Source organism: Adiantum capillus-veneris, chromosome 18 (assembly GCF_014529385.1).
Source record: "Adiantum capillus-veneris isolate H3 chromosome 18, ASM1452938v2, whole genome shotgun sequence".
NCBI lineage: Eukaryota > Viridiplantae > Streptophyta > Polypodiopsida > Polypodiales > Pteridaceae > Adiantum > Adiantum capillus-veneris.
The window spans coordinates 120,621,222-120,635,429 of NC_140948.1; the positions used below are offsets into that span (position 1 = coordinate 120,621,222).

Sequence of the window (14,208 nt, forward strand, 5' to 3'; positions counted from 1 at the left end):
AACCTCTAGGGCTCTAGTACCATAGGCAATACATGTGAGTGAAGTACCAAATCAAGCTGAGATTTCTCTTCCAGCTTAAAATTTTACATTGTGGCACTTTGATTTTTTGTTTGTTCATTTTCAGCATTTTAATTTTGTAACTTTGGGGGGTCATATAACACTGTTACACTCCCCAGGCTCATCACATTAGTAAACTCCCTTTATAATACTTAAGCTAAAGGTCAATAGGGTTAAGCCCACTAGAAAGCCCTAGTACATTTCATACAATGCTGCCTAAATCGGATTAAGAACCTAAGTAACCATTGCTTATTAGGAAGGCATTTCCCATGGTATTAAGAGAAGATTTCTAATACCTAGCTTGGTCAAACTAGCTTAGTCGGACTGTTTGATTGCTACACCTAAACAAGTGATTATGACAAAACATTACATTGAATTAAATGTTGGATACTAAGCCAATGCGCTGAATATTATGCTACCAATCACAATCAAAGCAGACAAACATGGATGCAAAAAAGATAAGGGCAATGCTAATGGACAAGAAACACCTGTTTGTGTTGATGGTCGCGCTTGATTTGAAGGTTCCATGAAGGTCCAAATCCTATCAATAGCAACACGCTCCTGTACACACTAGGAAACAAAAGGAATACCTCCAGGAGGCACATCAATGGGAAAAGAGAACTTTGCTAATCTCTCAACTCTAAAACAGAAACACTCCTATCGTACTAATCTTACCTACCCTCCATCACTCAAGTGATGAGGATCAAAGGTGTTTTATGGCATAGGTTTCTGTTTCACTGTACCAGATGTGACATGTATAGGTCTGAGTCAATGTTTTGACTTTAATGTGCATACTCGTTTGCTAATTGCTCTTGCTCTTTTTTTTTTTTTTTTTGTTGTGAGTATAAAGCTTTATATGTACATTCCCTAAGATTGGAATTGAGAGGTCAGGGAAAAAGGTTGAGAGGGAAACAAGTGAATGATGGATGTCCACAAACACTCCCCCCTTCCTTGGGTAGATCATACCGTTTGAAATGAGCTTGTCACCCTTTGAAACCAATTATTCCAGTTGGTAATAGGTGAGGATTTTTGCCAGTAGTTTTCTATTACCCTAGGCACCTTGTCGAGTTGCAACGGTGGTAAGGTACTCTCCCAGGATCGAACTTGAAGTGGTTCATTAGGTGATTCTTGAACACTGGGAGGTGTGGATTCTTTTGTAGCTTCATGGAGGTCCACTACTGTAGATGGAGGCTGTGCAGACGCTTTTACCTCTATGGATGTATTACATGAGGAGCTAGAATCTTCATGGGACTCCCCCCTTCCTAAGCTAGGTGGAACAAATCGTTCTTTCTTTGGTACCCAAACTAGCTCGGGAGCGGATGTGTAGCATTCTGTGATTTTTTCCTTTCCATGATCATTGATTCGTTTTGGAGCTACGGCATTGGGCTCACTTGGGCCAGGTGATAGGTAAGAGCACAATCTACGTTTTGGCACCCAGATTTGATCATTTCCTTGATAGTAGCCTTGGGCTTCCAATAGTCGTTTAGGGATCCATCGCAACATTTTCTTACTTTTCTTGGAGCGAGTGGTACGTTTCTTACAAGGCTTCTGTTTTTTAGCACTAGCTATGGTCGCTAAGGAAGTTTTAGGGACCCACTTGTATGTTTTCTTCGTTACATTAGGATGAGTCTTGTCAGAAGCGATATGCATTGCTTGTAGCATATTTAAGGGTATAGGCAATTCATCCCCCTCAGGTGTTACCCAGGTCGTCCCCCTATTTCCCCAAGTGTCTATGGTTGATGCTAGGTGGACCCAATCCACATTGTCCGACTCAGTCATCCCAGGTAGGATATCCATATAAGGAGAATCTTTGCCAATGTCTGTATCCTTCTTACAAGTGTAACAATATTGTAGTGGGGCCGAGTGAACTGTGGTGTCAGAGCGATGATCAATAATGGTTTTACTCCCTAAGGGGTGTACCTTACCAGTCACCAAATCCACTCTAAGGACAGAGTCTTGGAATTGCAAATAGACATGATTTTTAGACCAATCGTGAACCATTTGTGCTTCCCTCATGAATGGTCGTCCTAAAATCATTTCATATGACATAAGGTGTTTAGAGAAATCCATTACAATGAACGTATGTCGTACCTTGTGTCCTAGAACTTTGATCTTAAGATCCTTGAGCATCCCCATAGGTTTGGCTATGGTACCATTTGCCATCTTTACCACAATGTTAGTAACACTGAGGCGGGGTTTTCCCATGGATTCCCAACAATCTTTTGTAACGATGCTAACTCCCGCACCACCATCAAGAATTCCCTTTATAGTTAATCCCTTGGTAGTGATGGGTAGGGTCGCATTAGACTCGTCGCCTTCAAAATACTGCCCTAATTCGTTAATGGGTACCTCAATCACAGACTCGTGTCCATCTAAGTCAAGTGATTGCACATGATTTTCCTCATCAATCATAATCGAGTCAGGCCTATTTGGTTGCGCAAACTGCGGTAATCCCGTTCGTAGCTCTCCGTTAAGGAATGCTCGAAGTGCAAGGAATAACTCAGGATCTCCATACAGCTTTGCTATGATCGTGGTTCGGACCTCAGAAGACATGAAGTCCACTAGTTTGGCAACATTCATTGGCGTTTTGCAGGGTGTAGGTCCTTGACTAGGAACTGGTGAGGATGGAATCTCATATTCCTCAATGGGATCAGGTATTCCTTCGTTAAACATCCTTTCCAACAAGAAAGGTGTATGCTCACTTTCTGATGTCCCGTCCTCACTCCCTTCTTGGATGATACTAGATATGGCTAACGGTCTATGGTTCATGTGGGGTGGATGAACTTGCGTGGGAAACACTGTGTCATGAATTTTGACCTGCATGGGTTCTGGTTCTAGTTTCCTTTGAGTCTCCTCCACTAAACCTCTTAGATGTTTCACCTGCTCAATCTCGTCTACTGGGTTTGGATACGTCCCAATCTTCTTTTTACGATTCTTCCCTTTTTGCCCCTGCGGTTTATCTTGGGGGTCTTGGATTGGATTTGGAAACACTTGTGGTGTTTTCAGAGGCTCTTTATGGTTTTCTCTCATTCGGTTTTCATTTGGTTCCATGTTACGGTTTTCTTTGTCGGTCTTTCCCTTTGTGGTATTGGTTCTAGTCTCCATTGTCTCGACTGAATCTGAATCATCCTCGAGGTCATTCATATACACAGGGTCATCTCCTGTTCCTATGTTTGTTTGGAACTTGGCTTTGAATTTTCCGTATTCTGCGACTTCTTCCTTCGTGTCTTCTTTTTCTTTGCTTGGATAACTGACGCGGTATCTCTCTCTTCGAGGATATGTCCTGGCCCTTGAAGCATGGACCGTGTAATCGCATAAGCGGGTGGGACGGGTGGTATTGGCGATGTCACACTAGCAATTTCGACCAAATTCAGGGGTGTGATTTTAGGCGCATTTGGGTTATAGGGGCATTGGGCAATCAAGTGATCTATGCCACAACGATTACATGTGAGTATTGGCATTGCAGACGTGCTCCCTTGATTCACTTGCATCTGTGCAGCATTCTTTTGCAGCCTAATAGGGCACTCTGCTACTCGATGTGGTCCACCACACTCGTAGCATTGAAGAGGTGGCCTCCTAGCCTGGGTGTTGATATTTTGACCTCTGGATGCGAGAGCAGCAGCTTGATAAACCGGCTTGACTTGTCCCCAACAATCTTCCATGTAGTATATAGGAAATTCTTCCAATGTATCAAGTCCGTAGGCAATACTAGTGTCTATTTCCTCCTCACAGCCATCTGCATAAGCATTTGATGGCTCGCAACCCACTTGGTTCATAGGGGCGACTCTTGGATGCGGGGGCTGCGGTCCTAGCACAGGAGGTGGTAACGGTGTAGCTTGTATAACATTTTGAGATCTAGGGACCATGTGTTGCGGTAGTTGCTCAACAGGTGGAGTAGGCATCAATACAGGAGCTCGAGGCGCATCCGTCCAGGCTACATGTGGTCTATTTGCCATCATACGTTTGATCATTAAACAATCCTTAGCTTGGTGACCATACCTACCACATGCGTTGCAAGTTCCATTAAATTTTACTCTAAACGTAGGGCACTCACTAGTGCTATGTGGACCTAAGCAAATGGAACACCATTGTTGCTCCCTTCTTGGATACATGTGACTATTTTGAGGGGGTCGATTATCCTTAAGAGACTCTTGGATTGCCTTGGTGAGGTCTGTCAAGAATGTCTCAAATACCTTTGGCTCATTGGCAATGTGCTTTGCAGTCATGGGTTCATACTCAATGGCTTGTGAGCTAGTGGATCTCGTGTCAGTAGACACCCTCATGCCTGCTATCATCAAGTTGTCCTATAGTTGGATTGCATTGGCAGTGACATCTTCCCAGGTTGTGATACCTCTAATCACTAGTCCATTATAGATTCCTTCATTCCTCAACCCTCGAATGAATCGATCAAGCAGTTGGTTATTGTTGAAGCGCTCATTTACAGGGCAACGAGAGTTTAAGTGCTTTAGACGACTAATGAAGTCCCTTACTGACTCTCCTTCCTTACGTTCGGCCTTCTGTAGCTGAGATGCTACACCCCAAAGCACACCTTCTCGTATGTACTCCTTTAGAAACAACCTTCGAAGGGTAGGGTAGATTGTTTTCTCGTCCACCCTTAGGGTCCTATACCAATCTCCAGCCTTCCCACTTAATGTCAAGCTTAAGGCATTGCACTTATGTAGTTCGTTGTGTTCCCCTAAGGAATCACATACTTGTTCAAACACTTCAATGTGTTTTCTAGCATCTTCGTCCCCATTGAATTTTTGCGTGAGTTTGGCAATTTGTACTGCCTTACTTCTAGGCTCTCTATCAGATGCGTGACGCATATTTTCTGCGATAGATCGACCTATGGTTTGAGCAAACGCTGCCAAGTCACCTATGTGAGGAGGCAGGGCCGGTGGAGGTACTCTTGGAACCATATGTGGGAGAGGAACGGGTACCGGTCTTGGCATATGTGTAGATGATGCAGGATATGGAACATAACCGGGCATAGGTCCACTCGGATAAGAGCTAGGGAGCGGCACTCGAGGAGCATAAGCAAGTGGTACAATTGGAGGTGTGGGGGCCATGTGTGCATAAGGGGCTAGAGGCACATATGGTCGAGGCCCCATATTAGGTACTACGACACTAGGTAGTGGCACTGCACTAACCGTAGATGTCATCGGTACATTCTCTGTCAGGCTTATCCCTGAAGTGAGCACTGTGTTTTCCTTAATAGAGGGTTGAGCCAAGTTAGGGAAGCTAAAGTTTTCACTCGGAGGCTCAGATTGCATAGAGACCCCAGGTGAAATGACGTAAGATGGGTCCATGGGACTCATTAGAGGAGTCTCCATTGTGATAGAGTAGGTTGTTGAGCCTTGCTCGTATCCAGAAATCTCATGGGGCCAGTTGAGAGTATATTTACCCCTCGGTTTTGCCTTTCTGATTGAATAATGCCATGGATAACATTACAGATCATTTTCTGTTGATCTTCGATGCTCGTGGCACTAGAGGTGGATTGTACAATCTCTATCCATCCTACATGGTAGGCGTGGCCAGAGTGTAGATCCGTCAACACCTCAGTGTGGAGGTCGTATGTCCAATGATCATTAATGAACAATCCTTTTAGAGTCGACGTGTTAACGGTTTCTTGTGAGGTAGAAGCAATGTTGCTCCCCGTGGTTTTACTTGTCACCAACGGTACTCTAGAGGGAACTTCTGAAGGAGGCAGCTCAACAGGGCCTTCTTGGTAAGAAGTTGGTAGGATATCCACATGGACACTCTTTGGGGGTGTGGGGTCCACGTGCGATGTGAAAGGAGAGTCCACTTCCCCACCCCCTTCGTGTGCTTCATTTGCATCAGGTTCCGAGCGAGTAGCTCTACCTAATGTTTCCATGAAACGGCTAAACATACTAGTACTAGGCTGTGGAGCTTCGGGAGGTGCATGGCCTTCTCTCTCAGTGTTTTGGGTAGGATATGCTTCCATGATTTCTGAGTCGGAGGAGGAATCACTAGCGGCTATTTTAGGGTCTTGGGTGGTGCTACCTTGTGTCCCCGCTGAGGGTCTAGAGCTTATCGTGGATGGGTAATGGGTGTCCGTATGAACAGAGGCACCCTCAATATGCTCGTGTTCTAGCACCCGCCCAGAGCGTAAGTGCATGTGCTTTTGATACCCTAAGGTGTCAAAAAGCTGCTCTAGGAGGCCTTGTGACTAGTTTTTAGCGTGTTTTTTGTTTGTTTTTTTGCTAGATTTTTTAGAGCGTGTCGTGGAATGGGCCGTGTGATAGCTCGAAACGAGCGTATCGGTCAGAGGGTCATACCGTGCTTTACAGCCCTCCGTTTGGTCACTCTATGCCCTCGGAATCCCTAAAACTGTCAATTTTCAGTAGGGAACTAGGCCCAAACTAGAAAGTCTAAGGGTGCAAGTGGGAAGAGAAAAGAGGAGAGTGGAGGACTTGTCCCACATGCTCTCATTCTCTCTTGAGGGAGTAGGGTATATATATAAGAGTGAATCTAGTATATATCATAAGACTAATATCGCCGCCCACTCACTCGCGTTTTTAATTTCTGGATTTTTTTTTTCAAAATTATTTTTCTTTTTTTTTTTTCAAAAACATTTTTTTTTCAACATTTTTTTTTATTTTTTATTTTTGTTAATGCAGAAAATACAGAAATGCAGAAAAACGCAGAAATGCAGAAAAACGCAGAAATGCAAAAAATTAAAAAAACGCAGAAATTGCAGAAAATGCAAAAAAAACGCAGAAATTGCAGAAAATGCAGAAAAAACGCAGAAACTGCAGAAAATTGAAAAAACGCAGAAATGTAGAAAATTGCAGAAATTGAAAACGCCGAACTTGAAAATGCAGAAATTGCAGAAATTGAAAAAACGCAGACAATAGCAGAAATTGAAACTTGACAGCAATTGCAGAAAACGCAAAAAACAGAAACCTTCCACACACTCCTTCCCTGCCTTTCCTATGATAGAAATTGCAGCACAAGGAAGCGTAAAGTGCTAACCGAGCTTAGTGTATGGCATATCCCCGGCAGCGGCGCCAAAAATGTGCGCTCCTTGCCGCACTGTCGAATCAAGGGACTTGCCGATACACCGCGTGCGAGCCACAAAAGGCTCCAAGCACACAACAAGCCTAAACTAGCAAGCTCAAGAAAACAAAGGGTGTGTCACTCACCGATCTACGCTCGCCTTCGTGGTGGATTCCTCGCCGCGATGAAGAAGAAGCTGCATTCGTGCCGCGCTCAACCGCTTCGCCGCCGTCGTGCCTTCGTAATGCTCGATCGCACACACACTCTCCCTCTCTCTCTCTCTCTCTCTCTCACACACACACACACACAAGGAGGTGAAGAAGAAGAAGATGGAGATGGAGCAAGAGCACTCTTCAATTGCACAAATGAGAGAATGAGTAAAAATTAGGTTTAGTTGGCTTTTATAGGAGCTCACCCCATTCACACTTGGGCGCTCATGCTTAGCCAACTAATCCCTTGAATGTCCAAGTTAAAGTGCGCCTCTCATCGACGATCACTCTACCTTTCCCTATTGGTCCGACAAGCCCGGTACCTGACTCTACCAAATACATAATACGAATCCATCGTAGGTGATGGGTGTCCGTGTGCCGTGAGGGTTAACAGAGGGGGAGAGAGAGAGAGAGAAGATGTGTTGCGCACATGGGACGTTCAATCACACGTCCGATGGCAAAATGAACGCACCCTGTTGGTCGCCACTTTGCGCACATAAGGGCCTTCAAGCAGCGTTCGTTGCAGCTGATGTTCAAGGTGTAGAGCATGGAGGAACCAAGGAGCGCCACGTGAATGTGTAGCAGCTTTTGCAGACGGCACAGTGAATCAAAAACGCTCCCGCCATGCAAACGCCGTGAACGGTTGGTGAACGTGATGAAGGGGGGGGTTCCATTGCGGTAGCAACGGTGGCTAGCCGTTTGTCTGCGTGCAGGGGCGTGGTGGGCCTTGCTGAGCTGGAGCATCCTTTTTCACCGAGCGCAGGGCACGAACGCCTCATGTGCCCAGCACAAAAGAGAGAGAGAGAGAGAGAGAGAGAGAGGGGGCTTCAGCGGCCGGCCATACTAGTATGTATATATAGAGGCTGCATACGAAAGTACATTGTACCGACATTGGAGCATTGAGCAATGACTCGAGTCTCGAGCGAGCTCTCTCTTTCTATGGTGGAGGACACACGTGCAGCCTTGGAGGTGGAGATACAGATCTACCTCTGCCGCCCGAGCAGCCTTCTACCTGGTTGCCAGAGACCTTGAATCTCCAGAGGCGAGGCTTAGAGCTGCCGGAGCACTCTTTATTGATATCTACCTCTTATAGGATTCCAGGAGGAGAGGGCCACACTTCATTGGAAAAGGACCTTTTTACAGGTTTACTGTGTCTTCAGCAGATTTGTGACAGATGAGAGCGATGACATATGTGACGCTGTCTTTGATGAGGTTCGAGGTGAATTGTACTCTTGGATGGGTGAGCTAGCCAAAGACTTGTTTGACTGGTGTGGATGGATTCATTGACCAGATGGCTTCTCCCTGTTACCTTAGTTCTACATCGGACCAACACGTCACAGACTCGTTCTTCCTCATGGCTCCTAGAGATGTATCTCATTTGTTGGGGTTTGAGGAGCGACCGCTTATTGATTAGATGACAGAGATTATACAGGGCCGATCTCCAGGTTATGCTGTCCCTTGGTATTCAAACTAGAGCTATTTTGTGAAGATTCAACATGCTCTAGATAAGGTAAATTAAAAGCAAAGGCTTAGCGAGGGGATGCTTGAATTTTGTGGTCGGCTTTGATGGAATAATCTTTATCCCAAGTGCCTTTGGTAGTGGCAAGGAAATTTTGTAACTCACCATGATGGTTGACTAAGTGTCCCTTCTTGGCAGTGCTTGCGGTTGCAGCTTAGAACAAGTATTGAGCGATGTGCACTCGTTTAACTGCCACTTCAAAAAAAAAAAAACTCATATGCAAGCACATACTTAACCCTCTAGTGATCCACAATAGGGGGAAGTGCATCCTCGGTAACATCCATGTTATGAGGATTAATCACAAGAAGTTTTGGACAAATTCATGTGTAGCTGCAGCTCTGGCTGTTGCTGTTCTAGGCTCTACGTACCAGGCAGAGGCCGATCTGAACAAGTTTGAGGCTGACATGCGGGGAGAATTTGGGATAGGATCTGCTGCACAATTTGGCTCTGCTGATTTAAGGTGATTGTTCAAACGGACCTATCAATTTATATGAATGAGTTTTTCATTTTCTGTCTGTATTCTAAACGCTTTTCAAAACATCTGAGTTCTTTATTTGCTTCATACTTGCCATTCGGTTTTATGGCCTTTATTGCAACAAGTCCAACAGCTATCTGCCAAACATCTCTAGAGGATATCCTATTTGTGATGCTTTTGTTTTCAATTGTTAAGGTTGCTTGTTAGTCATGGCTATTGTAAAATTAATGTAGATGAAGCCATGACCATGTTTTTTTGCTGGAAGGAATGGAATGGAGGAGGCAATGATATTTGCTTTTGCTAGTCATTTAGTCGCCTTTTCTTAAGTATACAGTATATTCATAATTGCTTAATCAAACTACTAGCTTACCCATGTTGGTGCTTTTTGGTTTCATTTTTGTGTACCTGAATGCCATGTTTACTGGTTTGTCCTGCAGGAAAACTGTTCACACAAATGAGAATTTCAGGTAAAAGATATGGGAGTCTGTCATTAAGGATGCCATCGCTGATGAATCCTACCAACCTAGCTTCTACCTGTTTGTAGGCGAGCCAATTTCACCTCAACAGATATGAGGGAAACTGACTTCAGTGGTAGCACTTTCAATGGCGCTTATATTATGGAAAAGGTGGTAGCATACAAGACTAATTTTGAAAGTAAGCGTCTAATTACCAATGACAATTGACGTAAGGCTGTTTAGGTGGCTTTGGAGCTAGTTTTCTAATTGGCGTTATGCTTCTCAGATGCCGATTTGAATGACACCTTGATGGACAGGATGGTAAGGTCTGATCTTAAAACTGATTGATCTGTACTTGCTTTGTTGTCCTAGAACCACTTCTGGGTTTTATCGAAATAAATAAGCCCACATCTTGTTTTTATTAATGTTTGCATTCTCTGACACATGGTGGTCCATTGCCATTGATTTGTAGACAACACCTGAAGTTCTAGTAATGCACAGGTCCTCAATGAGGCAAATCTGAAAAATGCGTCTTCCAAGCCTGTAAAATTTCAATTTAAGGTGTACCTGACTCTCGGGGGGTTCACTATGTGTAAAACTACCATATCACGTGCGTTCAAGACATGTTTGTAAAACTTTTTATCTGTGAATTTTGTTAAGAATATAATGTACCTTTTTCTTTTAAAATCTGTAATTTTTTTTTAATTTTGAAAAAGTAATACCTTTCTGTATATATATTTCTGTAAGTTCTAAGAACTTTAAATACCCTTCTGTTGACTTACGTGATAAGTTACATTTTTATTAGGTGACCTCCTCGGGACCTGGCTAGATATACATTGACTTGGTCAAAGCTTAATGTACTGCTAATAGGCTCTTTGCAAATATGCTGACTGGGATGAGTACACGAAAGAGTTTGGGTTGCTCGAATGTACGTTGGAATGCATATGGCTTCCCCTCCTCTCCCTCTTGAGTGCCCCACCTATGAAGCTGCTTGACAGGGACGGGTTTTGTGACGATTGAAAGGGATTGTGCTAAGCTTCCCCTTGAAATCTAGGTGAAGAGATGATGTATATTATTTCTGTTCACATTCTCATCATCTCTTTAATAGATATTTATCATACTTGAAGTTTTGCATTGGTCTGTGTCATCAAACCATTTCGATATGTAAAGATTTGGTTTCTGTACTTTTTGTTGCCTGTAAGAAGGCCTTCATCTTAATGGAAACATATTATGACCTTTCTTGTACATATCTTCTCTGTGTGGATTCGCTGGCTTGAAGCTTTGAGTGACATTGCGGTCTGTGTAAAGGGTGTGATAAGCATGTGTCGCAAAGGGTGTTAATGGAGGCATTGGTATGTTTGCTTCTTTGCATGTATTTAACCAGCCCATGGCATATTTAATCCCCCCCTCCCTCCTCTCTCTCTCTCTCTCTCCCTCCATCCATCTCTCTCTCTCCCCAACAGTTTAATCTCCACAAAAGCAGCAGAAGTTACTTGCACACCCGGACCCATGTGCACATGAACACGAGCACACTCGTCCATGTAGGCATGTACGTGTGCACATGTGTGTACATATTGCATCTATTGCATATCTTTAAGTATGTTTGTATATAAGTGTTGTGCTATCTATACACAAGCAGGCGTGCTTTACACTTTTTAGTGTAGAACTCTTATAATAATGTGGTCAAATTTACTCCAATGCCATCTTTAGTTGATGTGGCTAGCCTGGTGCTATGCTAAAATTTTCAGATGCACCATCAAGCATATCACCAATACCATTGGTGTCTTTTCTTCCACTAGTAATTGAATAATGGCAACGATGATGTTGCAACTATTGTCGTAAAAACTTGCAAACACGCATCATAATATTGTAGCAATGAGAAAAATAAAGAATCGATGCAAAGCTTTTCCCAATTTTGCAGTCATTGGGATTCTATTTCACATGAGTGAAAGTAATGAGAAAAACAAAGAATCGATGCAAAGCTTTTCTCAATTTTGTGGTCATTGGGATTCTATTTCAAACCATAGGCACAACAGAATAAAGATTTTATAGCCATAATTAAAACATGATTTAAAAACTGCAAAACCATAAATATAACCCACTTTCCATATCATAACCATTACCATAACTTGCTTATTATACCATAACCATAACAACCATATCATCATTGCGTAATCATAACCATAACCATAATCTGATTGCCAAAGCATAACCAATACATGATTGTCATAGCATCATTGCAAAATCATAACCATAACTTGATTGCCAAACCCTAACCATACCATGATTGTCATACCATCATTCCAAAACCATATCCATAACTTGATTGTCAAACCATGACCAAAACCTCTATGACGTACCATAACCATAACCTCTGTGCTATACCATAATTGCGAAATCATAACCATAACCTAATTGTCATACCACAATCATAATCGCAAACGGAATGCAAAACCATAGACATAAACACTACAAACATGTACATGTAAACAGTTACTGAGTAAGATTGTATGAAGAAGACCACTGTATCAAGATGACTGAGTAAACTTGTATCAAGAAGACCCTCAGGGTAATGCCTCCCAGTCGACGACCTCTCCCTCCTCCTGCAGCTGGGTCAAAAGGGTCACAAGTCTATGCTTGTACCCATACTTCTCCCGTGTCGGAAGGCGCTTCACGAAAACTTCCTGCAAAATTATGGTTTAATCATGAGATAAATCTTCAAAACATATATATTTTCAACAATACAAAGCATACGTATAATACTTACAAACTCATGTCGAAGCGTGTCGTAGCTTCCACTCTCAAGATGTGACGCTCCAACAGACTCCAAACGTGCTCTGGCTGCATCTCTTTGCTACTGAAATCTGTCAGGATTGTCTTGTGTCTCTCGTGCAATCCCCGCCCACTCCTCTACGTCCAACCATCCCAGCTTTGGACTGCCGGCATTGTACCTATCTTTCGCCTCTGACTGACGGCGTGACATTGTGGCCTTTGCCACGTCCAAAACCGAGCCATTCAAGACTGCATCGTACCCCTCTGCCGGCCTGTACTCTCTCTGAATGGCCTCGACAATGTAACTCTTTCTTTCATCGTCGAGATTATCCCAAATCTCTATCATAGAGTGACTAAACTGAACTATACAGAGCTGCCAAATCCTCTGTCGCATGGCCTTTTCGACCCTATTCGCCACAACAACCCCATCCCTGCTCTTGTACACCTTGCTAGGATTATGTTCGTGTGATCCCCAAGGTGTACGTGGTGTGCCAATCGGTGAACTATCTACTGAAGAGAGTAGTGGACGCTCTCTCGGTGGTGTGGATGCATCGGTAGAACCACAACCTTAGCCTCCAAAACGACGCCTACCTTGTCTCGAAGATGAACCACCCGTCGATGTAGGTGGCACACTAGTCCTAGGCGTAGGGGACACACTCGACTGAGGTGTAGGGCCGGTCGGTGTAGGGGTCACACTGGTCCTAGGCGTAGGGTTGTCCGTAGTAGGTCTAGAGGAACGTGCTGCCCAAAGGTTCTGTGCCATTGCGATTTTCTTTGGTGTGAACTGTGTCAAAAAGGAGCCCATCTGCTTGGGTGACATGCCGGCCAGAGTGATAGGAAAACTAAAATTAGGAGAGTATGTATCGTCGTCATCGGCCATACACAAATAACACCCACAAAATACGTTAGTTTACAGAAGAAACGTTTAATCAATACAAATAACAAATAAACGAAGCTGCAACATAAATGAATGAATCTAAAGTGTATTGTACACTAATAAAAAGAGTTTTTAGCAAAAATCATTAGTTAATCTTTCATCTTTTATGAGATCCGATGCACCAAATGTCTATCTCAATCTGTATTTCTGCATCTTCGTCATCAAACTCTACTTCTTCGTCGCTTTCCGTGTCAGCTTCAGTATTTGACACCTCATCTCTAGGTTCAGGCATATGCTCACCACTGACCTCCAACTCAAAATCCAAACGTATATCATCCATCAGCCCTGCACTTTGTTCATGAATCACCTCTTCGACCTCAACGTCCAATCCTTCACACACTTGCCTGCTCCGTGGAGCAACTTGAACAACATAGAGCCAGCGCGGTTTAGACAAATCATTTTTATCTTTTTATGTCCATAGTGGATCTAGTGTGAACACAACTTGTTCACAATGCTGCGAAGTACGAATGTATCTCGCGCATCTGTCCACACCCGCATAGAGTTCACTTGAATCAATCATCTCTTGTCTTTGTACACAGTTGTATTAGGGCCGTTTGTAATAACTTTGAACCACTTGACATCAAAGATAAAAATATCAAACTTTCTAAAGCTAATCTTCAAGATCTCTTGGATGTAGCCAAAGTATTCAAGTTGGTTAATCTCCGTATTCTCATCCCTGGCACTACTCCTACTTTTTGGACGTAGCTTTAACACCACTGTCGAAAGTGAACCTTTATTCGTCGATCCGATGCACTCTGAAGTGT

General features: G+C 43.5%; 1 protein-coding gene across 1 annotated transcript; it reads left to right on the forward strand.

Moving 5' to 3' along the window:
* The first annotated feature begins 8,090 nt into the window (after nucleotides 1–8,090).
* Nucleotides 8,091–10,971, forward strand: LOC147436309 (uncharacterized). The gene is made up of 10 exons (XM_086489238.1): nucleotides 8,091–8,301; nucleotides 8,380–8,498; nucleotides 8,578–8,655; nucleotides 8,761–8,796; nucleotides 8,944–8,968; nucleotides 9,136–9,265; nucleotides 9,718–9,747; nucleotides 9,825–9,934; nucleotides 10,022–10,056; nucleotides 10,541–10,971. Exons 1-10 carry the CDS (start codon nucleotides 8,193–8,195, stop codon nucleotides 10,562–10,564), a joined length of 696 nt encoding a protein of 231 aa, XP_086345364.1. The 5' UTR covers nucleotides 8,091–8,192; the 3' UTR covers nucleotides 10,565–10,971.
* Nucleotides 10,972–14,208: the final 3,237 nt, after the last annotated feature.